The 20140-nt window shown below is 37.6% G+C and overlaps 1 protein-coding gene and 1 non-coding gene across 10 annotated transcripts in view; one reads left to right on the forward strand and one right to left on the reverse strand.

The window, feature by feature from the left end:
- BMAL2 (basic helix-loop-helix ARNT like 2) overlaps positions 1–9202 on the forward strand; it is a 40160-nt gene extending 30958 nt beyond the window's left edge. For 3 of the 9 annotated variants that reach the window (XM_074826476.1, XM_074826477.1, XM_074826479.1), the window contains 3 exons: positions 3884–3965; positions 5671–5779; positions 7089–9202. In XM_074826476.1, the coding sequence (XP_074682577.1) occupies positions 3884–3965; positions 5671–5779; positions 7089–7225 (328 nt within the window). In that variant the 3' untranslated portion in view covers positions 7226–9202. Of the gene's footprint in view, positions 1–3206; positions 3328–3883; positions 3966–5670; positions 5780–6468; positions 6532–7088 lie in introns of those variants that run through there. The other 6 variants (XR_012623505.1, XR_012623508.1, XR_012623509.1 and 3 more) reach the window with 6 other exon arrangements.
- Positions 2182–2254, reverse strand: TRNAK-UUU (transfer RNA lysine (anticodon UUU)). The gene has a single exon. It is a non-coding gene; the product is annotated as a tRNA-Lys (tRNA).
- Positions 9203–20140: the final 10938 nt, after the last annotated feature.

Genomic DNA, 20140 nt, shown 5'->3' on the forward strand with positions numbered 1-20140 from the left:
GAATTAATTCATTCTTGGGAAAGTTTTCTTCAAAGCTACCCCTTGAAAGTTCTAATATTTGTGGTTTTAAGAACCACAAGCAACGCTCTTTCACTTCATATTGCTACAGAGGCAATAGTTTCAGGAGCAGTATCTTCCTAAGCAACAGAGGGAGATTTTGTGAGCTTTGTATGAAGATGAAACCAACCCATTACTCTTCTTCTGTGACAGTTCAACAGGTCACAAGAGAGCAAAGTCTATCTGTTTTAATCTTAAGAAACAGAAGAATCCATTACAACAAGCAGAATTGTGGAATTTAGAGAAGATATGGTACTGAATTAATCTCCCCAATTTGGGGTGATTTCTTTTTGTAAGAGTGGGATTTTTTTTTTTTTTTTCAGTCTGTTTAAATGGAATTCAGCTGTACATTTGAGGCAGGTATGATTGAGGCCTCTTTAGGGATATTTCAGGGGAATATTTATTATTTCATATCCTTCCCGATCCCAAAAGAAGAGTGGATTTTTCTAGTCCATTACAGACCTTACAGAAATTGATCTTATTTATCAAAAACTTCAGCTTCCATAGTATTAACACTGGCATAATTTTCTTTCTGTTTGTCTGTCTGCCTATCATAAGCTTGAAGCTCATGATGCATACCTCCCTATCTGTCAGAGATTCGTTTTATAGATGTCTTGATTTCATCATATAAGTAGAGCATGGCTTTACTCTTTATGGAGCAGCAGGTTAAGGCAGCAGGATGTTTAGCTCTGATTTACCAAACATCTTTTCAGAAAGATCACAGTGATGGTTCAGACTTGCTTCTAACTTAAAAAGTGAGGCTGCTAGGAGAAATAAAAAACTGCAAGTTCTGGATTCCAAGAATTACTTTCCAGGACAAATATTTGTGGAAGTGCTGACAGTGATGAGCACACGCCTCAAGAAGCTGCATCAGGTAGTCTTACTCTTCAAGTCATTCATTGAACTTAGTATTTTTCCTGGTTATGTTCACATCTTGAACACTGGCTAGTGAATGAAAAAACATTACATTGCTTTCTTTGGGAACAGTCATCTTATTTCTCAACTAACAGACTGAATGTCATGAGATTGCCAAAGGCAAGATGTTCCGCTTGCCAGCTTCATCAGCCACAGTGATCCAAGCCGGTTTAGTCTTGTGCAGGTCTGTTTGTTTCAGTGATCACAGAATCACAGAATCATCTAGGTTGGAAAGGACCTTGAAGATCATCTAGTCCAACCTTTAACCTAGCACTGACAGTTCCCAACTACACCATATCCCTAAGCGCTATGTCAACCCTACTCTTAAACACCTCCAGGGATGGGGACTCCACCACCTCCCTGGGCAGCCCATTCCAATGCCTGACTACCCGTTCTGTAAAGAAATACTTCCTAATATCTAGTCTATACCTTCCCTGGCGCAACTTGAGGCTATTCCCTCTTGTCTTATCGCTTGCTACTTGGTCAAAGAGACTCATCCCCAACTCTCTGCAACCTCCTTTCAGGTAGTTGTAGAGGGCGATGAGTTCTCCCCTCAGCCTCCTCTTCTCCAAACTAAACAACGCCAGTTCCCTCAGCCGCTCCTTGTACGACATGTGCTCCAGACCCTTCACCAGCTTCGTTGCCCTTCTTTGGACAAGCTCAAGTAATTCAATGTCCTTTTTGTAGTGAGGGGCCCAAAACTGAACACAGTATTCAAGGTGCGGCCTTACCAGTGCCAAGTACAGGGGCAAGATCACTTCCCTGTCCCTGCTGGCCACGCTATTTCTGATACAAGCCAGGATGCCATTGGCCTTCTTGGCCACCTGGGCACACTGCTGGCTCATGTTTAGCCTGCTGTCAATCAACACCCCCAGGTCCCTCTCTGACTGGCAGCTCTCCAGCCACTCCTCCCCAAGCCTGTAGCGCTGCTGGGGGTTGTTGTGGCTGAAGTGCAGCACCCAGCATTTGGCCTTATTGAAGCTCATACAGTTGGCCTTAGCCCATCGCTCCAGCCTGTCCAGGTCTCTCTGCAGAGCCTCCCTACCCTCGAGCCGATCAATACTCCCACCCAACTTGGTGTCATCTGCAAACTTACTGAGGGTGCACTCGATCCCCTCGTCGAGATCATCAATAAAGATGTTAAACAGGAGTGGCCCCAAAACTGAGCCCTGGGGGACACCACTCGTGACCAGCCAAGGATAAAGCCTTCGCCTGAACAGGGGCATGAACCCTGGACCCTCAGATTAAAAGTCTGATGCTCTCCCAGCTGAGCTATCCAGGCTCGATCTTAGTTGTCCATGGAAACTGGAAATTGAGAAATAAACTTGTGCTGAAACTTGTAGCCCAAGAAGTTGCTATGCAGGTGAAAGAAAAGATTAAGACTGAAGTCATGCAGAATAAACTAAACTGTGTCCAAAGGAAGGGCAGTTCTGAAAAGAAGCCAGCTATGAATGGGAGCAGTTGCACTGTGTAACTGGGATGTCTGGCATAATATTCATCCTACAGACCTGTATCTTGGGGGGGAAAAACTAGAGGCATTCACAAATACAGTCGGCCATTGAAGGCCTCACAGTAAGAACTGAATGTTTCTGGAGATGTCTGAATGTCATTGCTTGCACGCAGATGTAGTTCACTTTTCCTGAATCATTGCTGAGAACAATGCTTTATTTCTTTCTAGCCAAAGAGTAGAACTTCATGCTATTTCTTCATTTTTCTTTTGTATGAAATCAAGTTACTATCTTGCACACACCAAGGCAATGAAAATTAGACATAAGTGATCAACAAAGGCTAACACCAGCTGTTTTTCATCAGATAGCTTTGTGACTGCAAACACAATCCAATAGGATGAGTGCATTTACTACCTGAATCTGCTCTGCATATTTTTAATATCAGTAAGACACAGATGGTTCTCAAGCTGTGCATCAGGCATCACCAAGTTTTTTTAAAAAAATTTCAGGACTATGCCTACAGCTCTATCTACAAGCATGTTTGACTTGGATTAGCATTTGATGAATGATCATTTCAGTTACAGCAATGCTATAAATCTATTCAATCTGGAATTTCTGTCCTGGCTTGTAGAGATGGCAGTACTGCTTACCAAATGGCACATTGGATATTGGAATATAGGGAACTAACAAATATTCCACACAAATAACTCAACTTACTTAAGTTAGGCTGCTTATTCACCTGTTTTCTATCTTTCCTCCAATCCCTTATCACATTTCGGATCTGAGGAAGTGACAGATTTCGGATCTGAGGAAGCATCCCAGAGCACCCCAATTCTTCTATAGCCTTGTCCTTTTTGGAGTCAGGAAGAGCAGGGGGAGATGGGAGCAAGCTGTCGAAAGGGCCCTGGTACGACATTTTCACTGTTAGTTTCATATCTGGCATGTTTGGTGAGGGAGGATGAGCAGTATCTCACAGAATTCTGGTAACAAACAAGTGATCTTTATTTTTAGTTGGAATTTTATGAAAATATGGAAAGACAGGTATAACAAAATAACAATAGAGCATTAGAAGGATGTTCTGTTTTTCCTTCACAGTTTAGCAGAACTTTGTTATATTGTCTATATTCTGTTTGTATTTGAAATATAGCTATTTGTCCCAGTGTGCATAATTCTGAAACCTGTTACTCTTTAATCTGACAGTACTGATGGTTCAGCAGAAAAATCAAAGTGTGCTCAAGTAATTATGACCCATGGCCTTTATTGATCTCTTCTGCTTTTTGTGTTATGAAAACTTGGAGCAGGAGAATTTAAAATCTTCCAGAGAATTTAACACAACATTGTCTCAAATTAGCTGGCTCATGCTTCGACACTGGGGAGGTCTGGTGGGTTGTGCAACAGATAGGCTATTTTTCAGTTTATGATCAATGTGACTTAGTAAATCAACTAAATGTATACAATTTTAGGTTGCATTCTTCACCATCTGGGGAGTTAAGTCCATCACATCTCTTGAGAAAGTCACCTTCTTTAACTGTAAACTGCAGCAATGTGAGTATGTCACTGCCTGTGAAAATCTAAAAGTAAAAGGTTAATGCCAGATAGCTCAAAGCCCATGTTTGAACCAAATTACCCTGACTTGTGTTTTTGTGAGAGAAGGTGTAAGGTACTGCCAACTACATGGCAGTTATGAAAGCCTTCTGAGAGATGTGACAGCAGCAGAAGTTCCAACTTCATTTGCAGGTGCATCAGTTCAAGTCTTAAGGGGCTATTCCTGAAGCTGAGGGGACTGCAGTCTCCACTCAGTTATTAGGATCTCTGCTGAAGCTCTACAAATATGCTAAATATGAGTGTGAGTCATGTGATGAGGACTCTTCTGGATTTGGAATTGCATTAAAAATTTTGCTAAATAACCATCAGAGAGTAAAAGTGTTTCCACCTGTTCAGTCTGACAACCTAAATAAAATATCAGTTCTTGTTTTCTCTCACTTGTACTTGTAATGTTCTTGAAGATCCTTTTAAAAATCTATGCTGTATGTTTTGAAATGTTTAAAATTTTTACTTTGAAAGTATTTCAGTAGTCTTAAAATTGATAGAATATGCTGTTTTACTAATCTGGTAGTGCTGGTAACACCACAAACTATAACTATCATAGTTATTGACCATAGCTATGGAAAAAATTAACATGGTTTTTACCTAAGTATATTGTATGTTGTGCACTGTACAAACAAACATTTACTTCTCCATCAGCATTTCTTTGAATGTAAATTTCTTTCCATTTAAAGACAGTTTATCTTCCCATTGCAGTTTTAATCTCATAACAGTAATATTGTGGATTAGGGATTGTTTTGGCTTCCTCCCTTTTTTATGATCAGTTCTCCCCTGCCTTACCACAGGTCTTTCCCCCTAGGAGTTGGCTGACTTACATTGAACTCCCTAAATCATGCAGTATTTCATAAGGAGACCTTCATTGTATTCATTGAAGGTTTTTCTTTATTCTGTGCTTTGGTATCCCGTTTGTTCCTAAAATGCTTTTGTAAAGCATTTCAAGTTTGTGTATTCTACTAGGAAATTAATAGAAGTCAGGCAACCCAGGAAATCTATCCTGATAAATTGCATGTATGTGTTACATGAAAATGGCGGGGGGGGAAGAGGATTTTTTTTTTTTCTGGTATGTTTGGTTAGGATGAATTCCATTTCTGTTGCTAGCCTTATTTCTCTGAAGTGCAAAAAGTAATTTAAAACTACTTAGATTTTTATCATGATGGTATCAAGACACAAAATAATAGAAAAGATACAAGATTATAATTCATATAGGTTAATGCATATAGAATGTGGGAGGTATGAGGGTCTTTTTTTAATCTTTTAGCTAGAATGTGTCAACATTGACAAACATGATGTCACTGGGAATTTGTTGGTTTTGGTACTAGACATGGAAAGTATATACCAGTACAATTTGTTGTGCTAGATTTATTTGCTGAATATTGAATTAGACCCTCAATAAAGCAGATGCCATCACTGTGAAATACCTTTGACAGATGTGTAACACCTTTTATTTAAGCCAAGTCCAGTGCTACATGACCTTCTAAAAAAAATTACTTTTAAATGCAGTAGATCTGCCTGTTGATGCATATTTTTCATTTACTCTATTTTGTTCTTAATACTTAGACAGTGATTTATAATGTTTCTGTAATGTGATAATTGTGACTAAATTTAGGATTTAATTCTGTCCCTTTTATTACTTCTGTTCTTTCAGGTGCCAGATAAAGAGTTGATTCAGTTATGTCCTTCAGAAGCAGAAGTTCTAGAGACTTCAGAACAAAACCAGGGTGCTATTCCCTTTTCCACTAATGAACCTCTCCTCAGTAAGATTTACTTCTCTTGTGAATATTTTGGGGGTTGCAGGGGAAGAAATTTCTGACAAATGGCGTAATTTTTGAGTGCACCACTTTACAATTTAAACGTGGTTGTAAAAAGATTTGTATGTCTGAAGATGACTCTTAAAACAGATGTGGTTACCACTGGAAGGGAAACAGCAAAATTTGATCAGTGATTAAAAATCTCATGACAACAATAACATCTTGTAACAGAAGTTTACCATTGCATTCTTGCATGCCGCAGTTTTAATTAAGTACTTACTAGTTCTCCCTCCAGAAAAGAGAGATGGGTAAGGAAAAGTATTTTGGTGTAATATAAGGGAACTGGCTGTAATTTCAGAACTATTTTCCTTTTAACACTTTATCTCTTTCTTAACTGCAAGATATGAATAGTCAATATAAAGGGCTAGTCAAAATGTTTCAGAAAGAATTTTTTTTTTTTTTAATTTCCCTCATTCAAGCATGCACTGAGGCAGCAATTAATCTGGATATAGGATTCCCTGGCCCTGTAAGAGGAGAATGCCATTGTATTATTTTTAACATAAAAGGCAAAGTGCTCTAAAAGCAATGTTTATGCTTATCCTGTATTTCAGCTCTTAGAAATTTTTCCATCTCCCTCTTTTCTTTCAGTTACTAGAGCTTTGTTTATTTATTTATAACCTATGTCTTTCTTCCAGTTTAGCTATGAGCCTGTTATATTAAAAAAACCCAACCAACCCACAAAAAAAGCTAATCCTCAGGTAAGGGTTTGGAAAAAAAAAACCCAAACAAAAAAAACCCCCAACATTTTATCCAAGGTAGGCAAGGAAACGTTTTTTATTGATACTTGAGCTAGAGCATTTTACCTTACTGTTGTTAAAGGCAAGGGTATAGCACTGATTTCTAGAGCTAACACACAGTAACTAGAAAGTTTCTGGAGTGCATCTGCATAGTACATCAGATGAGATTTCAGGTACATGACCCTGTTTCCCACTAAAGTAACGTAAAGTAGAAAGCAGTTTTCCACTTCAGTAATATGAACTTCACTGCATGGGCACAAGTCTTACTAGCTAGCAGTTGGAAGCAGTGCAATGGATTGGCAAGACTTAAGTCGTCTTCTTAAATCAAGTTATGCATGTCCTTATAACTGTCTGTAGACAGCCATTATTTCTATGACTTGATTAACTTTTTTTAACATTTACATGTAAATGTTTGCCTTGACTTCAAAGTAAGATGCTTTAAGCACAAATATGTTTTGAAAGTTACCATACTCTTCATGCTTTGTACTGCTTACCTTAATATTTTAATAATTTTATAGGTGGTAATTCTCAGCTGGACTTCGATGCAATATGTGAAAATGATGACACTGCTATGACAGCTCTTATGAATTACTTGGAGGCTGATGGAGAACTTGGGGATCCAGCTGAGCTCAGTGATATACAGTGGGCTCTTTAGTCTTGCTTTCTCAAAATAAAAAGGAATGTAAAATCCGTAATGCACAACAACCATACATCCTCAGTACTGTATTATAATTTTTTACTGCTTCATTTGAATTCATACTTACTGTCTATATATTTTTAAAGACTGAAGCCTTGTTCAGAGAGAGACAGTTTCTGCTGCACCTATGGAAAAATGCAATATTTTTTTCATGATGGATAAACCTTGAAATTTTAATATCAAACCATCTGTAACTGGAATGCTTAAAAGACATTACTATATTTTTGCTAAGAATCTTTAACCAAAAGGTACTGTACAATGTACAGGAATATTTTTTTCTTAGTTTTAATACTTAAACTTTTATTTATTGTTTTTGTTTCCAGTGGTAGATTACTGATTGTCCTTGTTACTTTCTGCAGAACCTACTGTACTTACACAGTTTAAGAATATTTGTAACTATTAAATTTCATTGAAATGATGATTTGCACACACTACAGTTGTAAAATAAGGTATTGTAATTTTCAAAGGATGCAGTTTGTGATTCCTTGCCATTTTCAGAAGTGTGATTTTTGTAGTCAAAAGTGAAAATAAAGCATACAGTTGTGGGAGCAAGGATTTGAATTAGATCACCATAACAGTCGGAAGAGAATGTTTTGAGAAAAATAGTCACTTCTCCAGTATGCAACCATAAGGGCAACAAAAAAAAAAGAGCAACAAAATCTTCACTACTATTTTGTATTATTTGTAATGTATTATTAGAGGAGCAGTGCAGAGAACCTAAGAAAAGTAATGCTATAACTGAATAAAGCACTTTGATCTCGTCACAGATTTACTAACTAGAGAAGGTACAATAGATTGTCTTGGTTCCAGCATGAGGCTAACGCTGTCTGTTAGTGAAAAATGTTAAAATTCTATAGTATCTTTTATAGTCTCTATGTTTTCAGAGAGATTAGTGTGATTTTCTGTTGCTTGAGTTTCTGACTTTTTAAAATATTTGTGTAATATAGTGCTGTCTGTAAGTGAACACTATATAGGATGATTTCTTTTGAGGGACAGCTTTTGCAAGAGTTGTATCCCAGTTGCAGCAAATTACTCAAGAATATGGCACTTAATAGGTTGTATTAGAAACATATAGCATTAATATATAAAGTGGATCTTTTTATCTCTGGTATTAATGGTTTAGACAAATTTTTGCATCAATTATATGTCATTAAGCATAGTTTTTCTGTTTTGTTTTTTTTTTTTTAAATTTGGGTAATGAAAGGAAAGCATTTGAAGATATTTGATACACATGCGTATTTTGAATATAGACATTTAAACATAGTGCTTACTACCATAAGCACGTGCCATTTGTTTTAACACTAAAGGGGAGCGATGGGCAGCCTGTTTCACATATTTTCATGGAGGCCAAAGTGTGTGAAGAAACAGACACGATAGTGGCTAGGTGTCACATGGCTCCTGTGGGATAACTGTCCTTCCCTGAATGAATACAGAATTTTGTCATGCACTGAATTCCTACGCTTTGACAGAGCAGCTTATATCTTACAGATATGAATCGTTTTGCAAATGATGAATTTTTTTGGTGACATCTTGTCCAGATTTTCTAGAACAGCTTGTTGGATTGATTTTTTTTTTTAGTCTGTAGATTTTTTTTTGTATTGAACTCACATGTGATTTCTTGCATTTAAAATTTTTTTTTACAGACATGGGGCCAAAATTATGTGTTCTCTAGCTTTATTAGAATATACTTTTCTGTTTCTTCACAGAAAATGAATTTTGGGCTATATTGTGGAGCAAAATGAGAAAAATAGGCACTTTCTAAGAATTGGTAGATACCTATTTGTATAAATGATATTTGAGAATTTCAATTTTTGTCATTGTAAAATGCATTTTCATTTTTCTGTTTTATTCTAGGAATAAATTCTAAATATAACAAGAAATACTGTAGCTAACACAGAAATAGTAAATAAATAACTTAAAATTATACAGACTTTCCTCAACATAGTTTCTTTTTCAACTGAATTAGTCTGAAAATGGTGCAGATGTTGTTATTGAAGGAGCATATTAATTCTTTCACAAGATTTATATAACCATCTAGAGTCAAACCACTATTTTTGGATTCTTCTTGATTTCCCTAAAAAAACTAAAACCAAAACCGTAACTTTGAGTCTTTTGTAGTCAGTGATCAGTATTGTGGCTTTCAATTAATTTATTAGATTCTCCCTTTACTATTTGTGAATTTTCCTGGCTTAAAGCAGTCTTACAGGAAAAAATGTCACTTGTAAATATTTGTAACATTAATACATATTTTTGAATACAGTTGAGATAGTATGTGCTTATTTCTGTTCATATAACAATACAATTCTAGTAACATTTGGACAGGTTTTTTTCATGTCATGGTGCAGATTATCAGAGGATGTGGTTAAATCAGGTCAGTAAAACGTTGTTTCGATGCGCTGCTGTTCGTCTGCTGACAGTTCTACCTAATACTTGAAACACAAAGTACTCATGCTTTCAGATCCCAGGCTCATTCCCTAAAAATATAAATGGGGAGCTTGAACTAATGTGGATTTTGGTAGCTCAAGATTATATTCCCCAGCCAGGGGAACTTTGTAATCCAAACTAACATGCATTTTCTAGGTACTAAAAAACCTTGATGTTGCAGCTTAATTAGGCCATCTCTGGAAAGCAGAGTGCCTCTAGTCATCTTGCGGGTAGGTATGGTGAGTGATAAAGTGTGTGTCAACGGGCTCTTAAAAGCTTTATTAAATAGTTATCAGGATTGTACATGGGGATAGGTCAACTGATTTGTTACTGAGGGCACACAGGAAAATCTTGATGGGAGAGGTGTTCTGATATAAGCAGCAGCTTCTTTGGGAAACCAGTTCCTGTGCTGCCAGGAAAACATGAGAGAATTCTTTTCAGAATTAGGAGCAGGGAGTGAGAATGTGGTAGAGACCAATCCCATCTGGGTATTGTTGGAATGAGAGTGGTCTGGCTGGATGGAGGGTAGCCCTTGGGTGTCACAAACTTGATCTAGGTCAGAGGTAGATTGCAGGAAGGCCTGGACTGCTGTGTGGCACACAGGATCAAAACAGGGCTTCAGAATACCCTCATGTTTTACAGCGATGAATCATGAAGATACCAATGTATTAAACCTTAACTTTTACATTTCCTGTAACAGTATTTCACAGTTGGTGTTGTGGGGGCAGGGGGGATCCTTTCTGTGCTCTACTGGGTGTAATTGTTTCTTGGGATTTCCTCAGAGCAGAGCATCAGTCCATGTTTCTTTCTTGTGGTGCATTGTCGTTCTGGACTTTTCTGTGGATCTTTTGCTTTTTAGAGTATTGGAAAATTTGGTTTACTCACAAGCACAAAAGGTTCAAGTCAGTCATTTTAGTAGTTGCTCCTAGCAATGTGTTCCTGTCCATGATCCAAACAATTGAAGAATTTATTCTTGCATAAGTGGTGCTGCTTCTCTGCAGACCCTGACTTCTGGCCTTTTTCACTTAGTCTTTTGCTTTCTTTCTGTGGGTTGACATGTATTGTGTCAATTCATAAAATGTCCTGGAATTCCAGGAAGTAATCATGAGCTGGAAAGCTTCGTGCCACTTAGGACTTCTCTGAAGATAATTTTATTCCCCATCCCTGATAAGAATTATTTTGTTCTGTGTAGATATGGAGGTTGAGAAGATACTTGGGGTTATAGGTTCTTGCAGGTTAAAAGATATAAAACCATGTTTCAGGTTTTGAAGGAAACCAGGAAAAAGGGCAGGAGTGGTGAATGAGCTGGTGAAATAGAGCTGTAGCACATTTTGTGTGTACCTCATCTCTAGAAGATTGATCTAGGTAGCTCCCCTTTACTGTGACAGATGGCTGTCATGACTAGATTTTCTGGGTTGTTCCTGGCTTAATTGCTCTCAGAAACTTCCTATCTTCCCTGTGAGGAAAAGACTCAGACATGACAAAAATTTTCACAGCCTTTGGAAGTAGCCAGTTTTACTGGTGCAGGTCCTGTGGTCTTGGGGAACTGCTGCCAAGCTGTGTCAGCCTACTACATTGGGGAATAAAAAAAAAACAACAACCAAACAAACAAAAAGACAGTTAAGGGCCCTGACAGCTGTATATATTATGCGTCAGCTTTGTGAAGTGCTTTTACCTTAGGTTAAATGAAACCTCAGCATGCCTGATTTATTAAAGGATAAGTTCACATATGTGGGCAGTTACTAGACATAACTTTTTATTCTTCATTTGTTTTCATGTCAAAACCTCTAGAAATAGTCAAATAATCTTTGGAAATCGTAAAAAGTGTCATTATTTCTCTCACAATGCTGGTCCTGTCTGGGTGGTAAGTTTTCTTCACTGACATTTGCAGATCCCAAGTGTACATGACCTGACATCAGTAATCTGCCCTACCAAACTTAGGGAACTTTGGCACAACTGAGAGAAAGTAACATAATTAATGGACTCTTTTGTAACAATACTCTATCAGTGTGTTTCTAGAAAGGAGTGTAAAGTGAGCAGCAGAACTTTGAACCGTACAATATCTCCAGGTAATACACAATGCTTTTAAAGAACAAATCTGACTTCAAAGACTGCTTCTTTCATAAATCTTACAGATAGGGCTGTATTATAGAGAAGACAATACTAATGGGGCTTTAGTATTTAGACAAAATAATTTAAGATGAGTTGACAAAAATTCTTTGACAGGAGTGGTTCCATCCTTAGATTTTGTCTTGTCAAAATAGGAAAGCAAATTGGTTTCTTAATCCCTCATACTCCATACACATTTGATTTGCCAGGTCTTTAAGCATACTCTTTTTTTTTTTTTTTTTTCTGCAAATGTAGTAGCAGTATCAAATAATGTTTTTGTTATCACTGAAGAGATGGTAAAAAAACACCAACACAAACCAAAAAAACATGCATGTGAACTTAGTGTTGTTTCAGCAAGATACAACCAACTGCTAAACACTTGTGTTTAGCACAGTGCTAAACAGTGAATCCAGAACATGGCACTATTCTAGCTACTAAGAAGAAAAAATCAGCCCTATCCCAGCTGAAACCAGGACAACTTGTTCTGAAGAGCTCTGGACAGTTTGCACTTCATTCTGCATGGAACATAAGAGCAGCTACGGTGTTTAAGACTGCTTTTCCTACTGCAGGAAAAGCCGCTTCTCCCTGTTTTGGCTCCTGCTATCTTCATTTGCAGATTACTACTTCAATTTGTGGATGGCTGCTTCTGATACTGGAAGAGACAGCAAACAGTTGTTTCTTATCTTCTGTCTCTATGCTACTCATGACTACTTAAGTTTTTATGACAGTCCCCCTTTATGTACCCCCAGCTGTAAAACTTCTTAAATTATAGTTTTTCAGAGCTATCTTGCTTGTGGTTTATTATAGAAATTTACAGCCTGCTCCTAGATTGTCTTTTTAAAAAAACCACCATGTATTTAGTTTCCTTTATTAACTCTTGGGGGTATTTTGTATCCAAGTTCTGTAAGGAACTTGGTTTTCAGCATAAAAACGTGTATCTTGGAAATCAGACATCGTTATTCCAGAGTTCTTACAGTTGTTTTGGTAGAAAGCCATGGGAAACACTCCAGTGTTGTGTAAGTTTGCAGATAAACAGAAAGATCAAATGGAGTGAAACTCCAGATACAGTTGCAGGAAAAATACACATTTTTCACCAAAAAAAAAAAAAAAATGACAGTCAGGACAACTACTTATATAAACCATCTACAGTGCAATTCTATACCATGCTACAAGCACAATACTTGTAGTAGCGGGGTGGTGGCACAGTGCTCTGTCAGTTTGTTTGTGATAAAGCAAAGAGGGCTGGATTGTTTGTTCTCCCTCTCCATCTTTGCCATATTTAAACCAAGTATTTACTGATTCCGGTAAGCTTTCTTCTCATGATCACTTTAATGCCATTTCAGATTTGGGGATAAGCATAAGGGTTAGTAACTTGAAAAATGGTGAAGAGGATTACTGATAGCAGTCTGAGGGAAAAATATTTTCAAGTGGATTATTTTCCAGCTTAGACTAATATGCAACTTCTGCCTTTTCAGGCAGTCACTGAGTAATCAAATGTGTTTCAAACTGTTGATTTTAGGTTTCTATGGATTTGAACCTTCACCTTACCAATCTGGAGGGAGTTGGACACAATGCTGAGTGGAACTTGTGCTGCTGGAACGGCTTGTTTGTGTTAGTAAACATGATCCTTTTTAGAAGGACTGCAAGTTAACATTTCTAACTCCTCATCTTGCTGCTTTCAGCCTGGTTTTGGTACTTGCTTTAATCAAGCTAAGGCATTAAGGCAGGGTAATAGGGAATAAAGCTTTCAAAATTTGGATTTGAGGCATTGGCAGTCTTGATGACTGTCCCACTCTAATACAGAGTCAAAGTTGTTCAGGTATTTTTGGAACAAGAAACTTAGAAGATGTAACTTAGAGCCCAGTAATTTACGTTTTTATGTCAGGAAGCTTTTCACAGGACAGAACTTCTAACTTGTTTCAGTAGTCCTAATTTAGTATGCTCTATGTCAAAAAATAACTGGTTACTGATGTGGAAATTAGGCACATGTTGTGTGGGATGACTAGATTGTCTTTTCCTTGTAAGTGATCAGAGTTTCATAGGTATTTCAGTTGGTCACTGATGTGCAAGAAAATTTATGGGCACTTCTATTTGTAATTCAGTGAAATGCCCAGTGTAATCTTGTGTATGCCAATGGTTGATGAAGCCCTTCCTTGCCACTAAACAACTTGGGAAACTTCTTCCAACCCTTCAAATAGCTGTAATGGGGAATGGGCTTTTAGCTCTTTGAAATTTTGTTTCTTCTGAAAGTTGAGTTTCACTGAGAATGCAGACCAGAATTTATAGGATTTTTAATAAGTTCCAAGTGGACTTTAATATTGTAATTGATTTATACTAGTAAAAACAGTACAAACTTGACTCCACAACAATCAGTAAGATTCTTTGCCTCTGGCTTCAGTGTGGCCAAGGTCAATATTAAGTATAATTGCAAGATGACTGTTAAAACTGAAGTTCAAAGTAGAATAACAGGCTGGGTATAAATCCTCTGTACAGACAGGCTCTATTTTTTTCTGTTCTTTCTCTGCAGTTAACATTGGATAGATGTATAGGCATTTAGATATATAAATCAATATATATGTAATTCACATAGGCTGTAGATGAGATCATCATAGCAGAACTTGCTTTGTCACTTGTAGATATAGTAATGCATCTTTTAATAAGACTAAATTTTCTAAGTGTAGCTTTTCAGGTACTGATAAATTTAAATCATGTACAGCTGTTGATAGCTAAGAAGCAAAAAAAAAAAATGCAGCAATGCTCTCTTACTGCACTCAATGTAAGTGCCACAGTTAATGACACAGAGAACAAATTATAGTCAAAACCAGCATTTTGGTAAGATGTTTGTGTCAAAACAATGAAATTAGTTCACATTTTACATAATTTATTTCATAGATAAAAGTAACAAAATTAGTATACTTAATTAGTATTTCTACTGAGGATTCAGTGTGTTTCTGCGATCTCATGGAATTATGTGTCTCAGTATTTTTTAAATTGCATTTCAGCATCTTGGTGGAAATACAAGTCGTATTCTAGCTAAGATTTGCAGATGTCCACTTCACATTTTAAAATTAGTATAAAAGGCTTTGCAAAAAGCGTAAATTGTTGTAGACTCTTAATGGTGTATATTATCATTAGTCCCTTTCATGGTAGGTAAATTTAATCACCAGTGAAAAAACTACAGTCCTTGGTAGCTGTTCAGGAGGAGTTCTACATAATAAGATGTTCATTTTATGAACTTTAATTTTGAAATAGCAGCCTAAAATTTATTATACATGTTTGATTTTGAGCTGGAAATCATATAACCAATAATTGGTTTTAAACTAGCACTTTAAAAATATCTGCTGTGTATGAAAGGATGCTCTTATTTTTTTTTTAAACGATGTAGCATTTTTCTGCAGAAGGATCCCTGCTTTACTGCTACTACTAATGATGTGATAACACTGTGCAGTACTGTCTTGAGAAAGTCCAGGGCTAGTTCAGAACAGGCTGGTTTTTTATATGGCACAGTACAGCACCATCAGCACACCAGTGAATCCTAGAAATAATCTAGTTATGATAGCAACACCTGTAGGACTAACTTAATTGGCTTCTCCTCCACCATCTAGCTCCAGGTCCAGCTCTACACAGCACTACTCGATATGGTGTAAACATAGCCTAAAAACTTAATCTCACGGGTATTTTAATGTAAGTAGCTTTATTCACTTGACTAGCTCTGTTTAGAATTAGCCACATGTTTAAATAAGTATTTACACTTGGGGTGTACAAGGTAGAATTAAACTCCACAGGTTAAATTGCTTCTTTGGTTGGTGGTTAAGTGAAAGCTTGTGGCAGCACAGTAATTCTGCACTGGAAGTAAAAAAGAGAAAATAAGAAAAACAGGTGGAGCCACAGACAAAAAAAAAAAAAAAAATCACTTTTTAGCAAAGATTGAGAGCATCAAGATTATATTGAGATATCTGTAAAATTGTAGTTAAAAATGAAAGAGAAGTGATCTGCACCTCCATTTTAAACGTAATCTGATTTTTTAGTGCAACAGTTTTAGTCAGCATATTTCTCAAAGAAACAGGATTATTAGCATTAAAAAAAGTATTAGTAGCATTTTCTTGCGAATCTATTTCAATAAACACTAACAAATCACTGAATTCTTTCAGCATCAGAGACAACACTTTGGAGTTCAAGGGCTGTTTACTGAAACTTCAGGACAAATGTTAATGACAGGGTGAGCAGAGCTTCTATGGTGGAAATAGGAAACTTGGCTGAAGAGCAAAGCCAGGATAAACATGTGAATTCAGCCATCATTTAACTTAAGCAAAACCATACAGAAATAGCTGCAAATTTTACTAAGCAGATGTGACTTCCCTTTTGTAAGCTCAGGATACTGCTTCCAGATTTTTAACTTTGCCTATCAGTTCTCAATGTTACAGCTATTCTTATGATTGTTGTGTATTTTTAGCAATTAACTGACTTTCCTAAAACCTGTAAACTGAAATGAAAATGTTTTCCAGTCCTGCCTATTGAAACTTGCACCACTGTACAGGAATAAGGGAAAGATTCATGAGGCCAGAAGGAGACCGAGGAAAGGAGCACACTTCTGTTCACAAGAATGAATGAGTCTCTCCTAAAATTACCACATTATTTGTCATCTAGCTCAAGATGAAAACTGATTGTTCACTGCTGAAGTAGTTATTTTTTTCCAAATAGGTCAGATCTTTCTCTACATCTGAATTGGAAGGAGAATTGTTGGTTGGGATTTGAGTCGCCCAGCTGGCCTCACTACATACACTGCTCTCCTTAAGCCTTTCTGTGGAAAAGGAGCTAGTTTAGTACACTCACTTGGCTTGTATTTTCAAAGTGTGTAATGGAGCATGGTGCTGTCTCTGGCTGCACTTCCATGAGAAGTGAAGGCCTAACCCTCTCACGCTTCTTCAGAAATACCCATTCTTCAGTCACTTGTGCATACTCATGTTTTTCCATACATAATAAGTCTTGGTGTAAAGACAAGTGCAAATTAAAACATACTCAGCAGGACTCATGTTTGAGTGTTACATGCTACCCTTAATCTCACAGTATGTTGTAACAGAGGTAACTCAGAGCTGTCTCACCTCATCTGCCTTCTGAAATAAGGAAGATTCAAATAGGTTTTTACCTAGTCTTCGTAATGAGAAATTTGGAGTAAGACTAAATCTACAAAATCTCATAATCTGGCTTTTCTTTTGGGGTTATTTGTCAGTACAGTGGCAGAATTACATCACTTAAATGAATTTAATGCTGAGAAGAGGAATTAGACCATTGAATCTGAAACCCTGCTAGGATATCATGGGTGTCACTGCTGTTTGGAGCTCACCAAATCCTACTGCTCTGGGTTTTTACCTGTAGTTTTGGAAGGGGAGGTCTTTTTTCTTAATCTTTTACTAATGCTAAAATAGCCTGAATTAATAATGTTACCAATGAAGTTTCTCAGTTCCAAGGACTGGCATAATGTAGACTGAAAATAATACTTAGCTTAGGTATTTGTAGGTATAGGTTTGTGTACATGTAGACACTGCAACTTCAGACATTACCCCCTGAGCCTACGTGTTTGTCTTTTTACAGAAGTAGAAACTTGGATATAGATGTACAGACAGCCTTTGTCCCAAGGCTGTGCTAAAAGATCCTAGTGCATGGATTTTTTTCACGCTGTGCTCTCTCTCAACACACCTCAACTTGAATGCAGAGATACTTCCTCAGCCTAAGAGGATGCGTCAAATTCGCCTTCAGTTCCCTTGGCTGCTTTGCCAAGTGTGCAAACCCAAGTTACAGTGTAGCACCAATTGCGATTGTGTTTGTTTTGTAGTATGTAAATACTTGTGCCTCAGATACTGGGGTGGCCTTACTCACAGGTCTTGATCCTTGTTAATTTAGTAGGTCTGTAGTCAAAGGGTGCTACACAGATGAGGGATTTTTGTAATTCTCAGTTCTGAAAGCCTCCAGGTAAAGGGTGATCCCTGCAACTGGGAGCAGAGAGCATGCAGGAAAGAGAAAATGCTGAGCTGAGTCAAAACATGTTAGGAAGACGCTTGGGACCATGATTCCTCATATTTTTATTTCAAAAACAGTCAGGATCCTAGAGCCAAAGTCAAAAACCTACTTGCTATTTTCATTGGCATGATAAGCAAAACTATACTGCTCATAAAATCCCATGCTTTTGGTTAAAGGGTGCAAGTGAACCATCCTGATTGCAGTAGTTTTGCTTCTTGGCAAGGGCTGGGAAGATGGATGGACTCAGTGACTTAACATCAGTCTCTACAACTTCATTTGCCCTCATGATGGCTACTGAGAGTTTTTCCTCAACCTCACAAGGAGCTAGGGCAAGCTGTTTAGACACACTTTGCATTCAAAGATGTGTGTTGATGCAGACATCTCCATAAACCTATGGAAGAGGAGAAAAATAGGAGAAAGCTCTTCCATTGCTTTTTAAATTCTACCTTACATCACATAGACAAGGGTACTGAGTTCAACAGTGGTGCATTTTAAGCAACTAGCCTGGGATACCTGTGTCTAGTTTTCCTGCTTTGCCACAGGCAACCTGTGTGACCTTTGGACTTCACTGAATATTGTTGTCCCTGTTTCCCTGTGGAAACAAGGCTCAAAGTACTCCACACTTCAAAGGCCTTTTTTTGAGAGCAATTGCTTTACCATTACAGTAAGAACAATCATAAAGTGTACAAGGCAGAGAGGGACACGGTGTGTTAGTGATACTCTTCTATCTGGGAAGGCAGCACATATGGAGAGTTAATAATTGCCAAATATTGTCAAACTAAGGCTGCATTTCTTAACAATGTATAGAGTAGATAGCTACTGCCATACCACTACAAGAAAATCAGTGTTGTAGCTTGTACTGTAGCTCAGGTATGGGATGGAAATTTCTTGCTAATTTGTTAATGAATTAGCATATGTTTTGCTGATCAAGGATGCCAATTAGACTCAGACACCAGAGTGAAAAGACTAGGCTTATTTTGCCGTTAATAATTAAAGGATATAACCAAGTAATACAGAAAATAAGCAGTAAGAAAAATACAGAACAGTACACTTAATTATTACTACATGCAGTTAATTATAGAAAATAAGAACAAGCAAGGTAATGCACCTAATCATTACTACATGATGGGGAGAACAGTGATTAAGAAAGATACCTCACCACTCGCATACATTACCGACATCCAGATCCGCAGTTGCTGGGGAGCCCCGGTTGCAGCGAGGATTTGCAGAGCCTTTCCCCACAAGTGGGAAGTCCTACACAATGTGTCCATCCATAGATGAGGCATCCGAAGTCGTGGCAAGTGGGTCCAGCCTTATATACCCAAAAATCATCAAGCCAGAATAACTTTGCTTTGAGCAGAAACATGTGGTTGCATCCTGCTGTTGGATTCCACCCAAAGCCTGGCCAGGGCTCAGTGGGGAGAACCAAGGGAGTTTCTAACAAGGCCAAACACTTGGGTTCTCAGCCTTGAACAAGGCGAAGCAAGGGAAGTTGGATACACATTCTCACAGCATTTCATCCTCACTACTGATTATATTCTGTCTAAGGTACATCTTTCACTAGTGAGCATACATATTTTGTTAATGATCAGATACTAATAATTAATGCTAATGGTAATACAGATTTTACTAATTAACAGATACTAATAATGGATAATGTTTGGTTATGAGGTTCATCTAGAGGTCAACTTTGTTTCAGGGCCTATTATTCAGGCCCTAGCACTACAGCGTACCATTAGGTTAAAACCAAGAAGAGGAGTATCAGAGAACACTGGAGTGGCTGGACTTCAAGACCTTGAGAAGTCTGTTGTCTCTCCTTGCCTGGTAAGGAATGCTGCTGCAACCTTAAAGTAATGATTTTGTTGGTAGCTCTTGAAAAGCAGAATAAACATGATGAACCAAACTTGAGTTACGTATGAGAAGCTGCATTTGCAAGCAGTGACACCATTTTCCAGCTTGATTAATTAGAATTTAATCAATAGCTGGGACACAGCTGTTGACTAGGAAACCAGCATATGGAGCTGATCTGTGATTGTCTGAAGAAAACAAGAACTTGTGTGCACATTAGCCCTACGCTTCTGTTATGACAACTGCTGTTTGTATTTAAATCTCACCAGATTGACAGTAAATCTGAGTTCTTACTGTGATTTGACTTTTTAAGGGTTTGGAGAAAATGGCATGTGAAGATGAGCTTTGTGCTAAAAGTGAATCTGGTGCTGCACTGCTATCTACAGTATTTTCTGTCTCACAATAGCCCACCCAGCTATCTTCTCTATAGCTGAATATTCAACCCAAGTAATGATGCACAGAAGACGTAGTGCA

Source organism: Strix aluco, chromosome 5 (genome assembly GCF_031877795.1).
Source record: "Strix aluco isolate bStrAlu1 chromosome 5, bStrAlu1.hap1, whole genome shotgun sequence".
NCBI classification, from domain to species: Eukaryota; Metazoa; Chordata; class Aves; order Strigiformes; family Strigidae; genus Strix; species Strix aluco.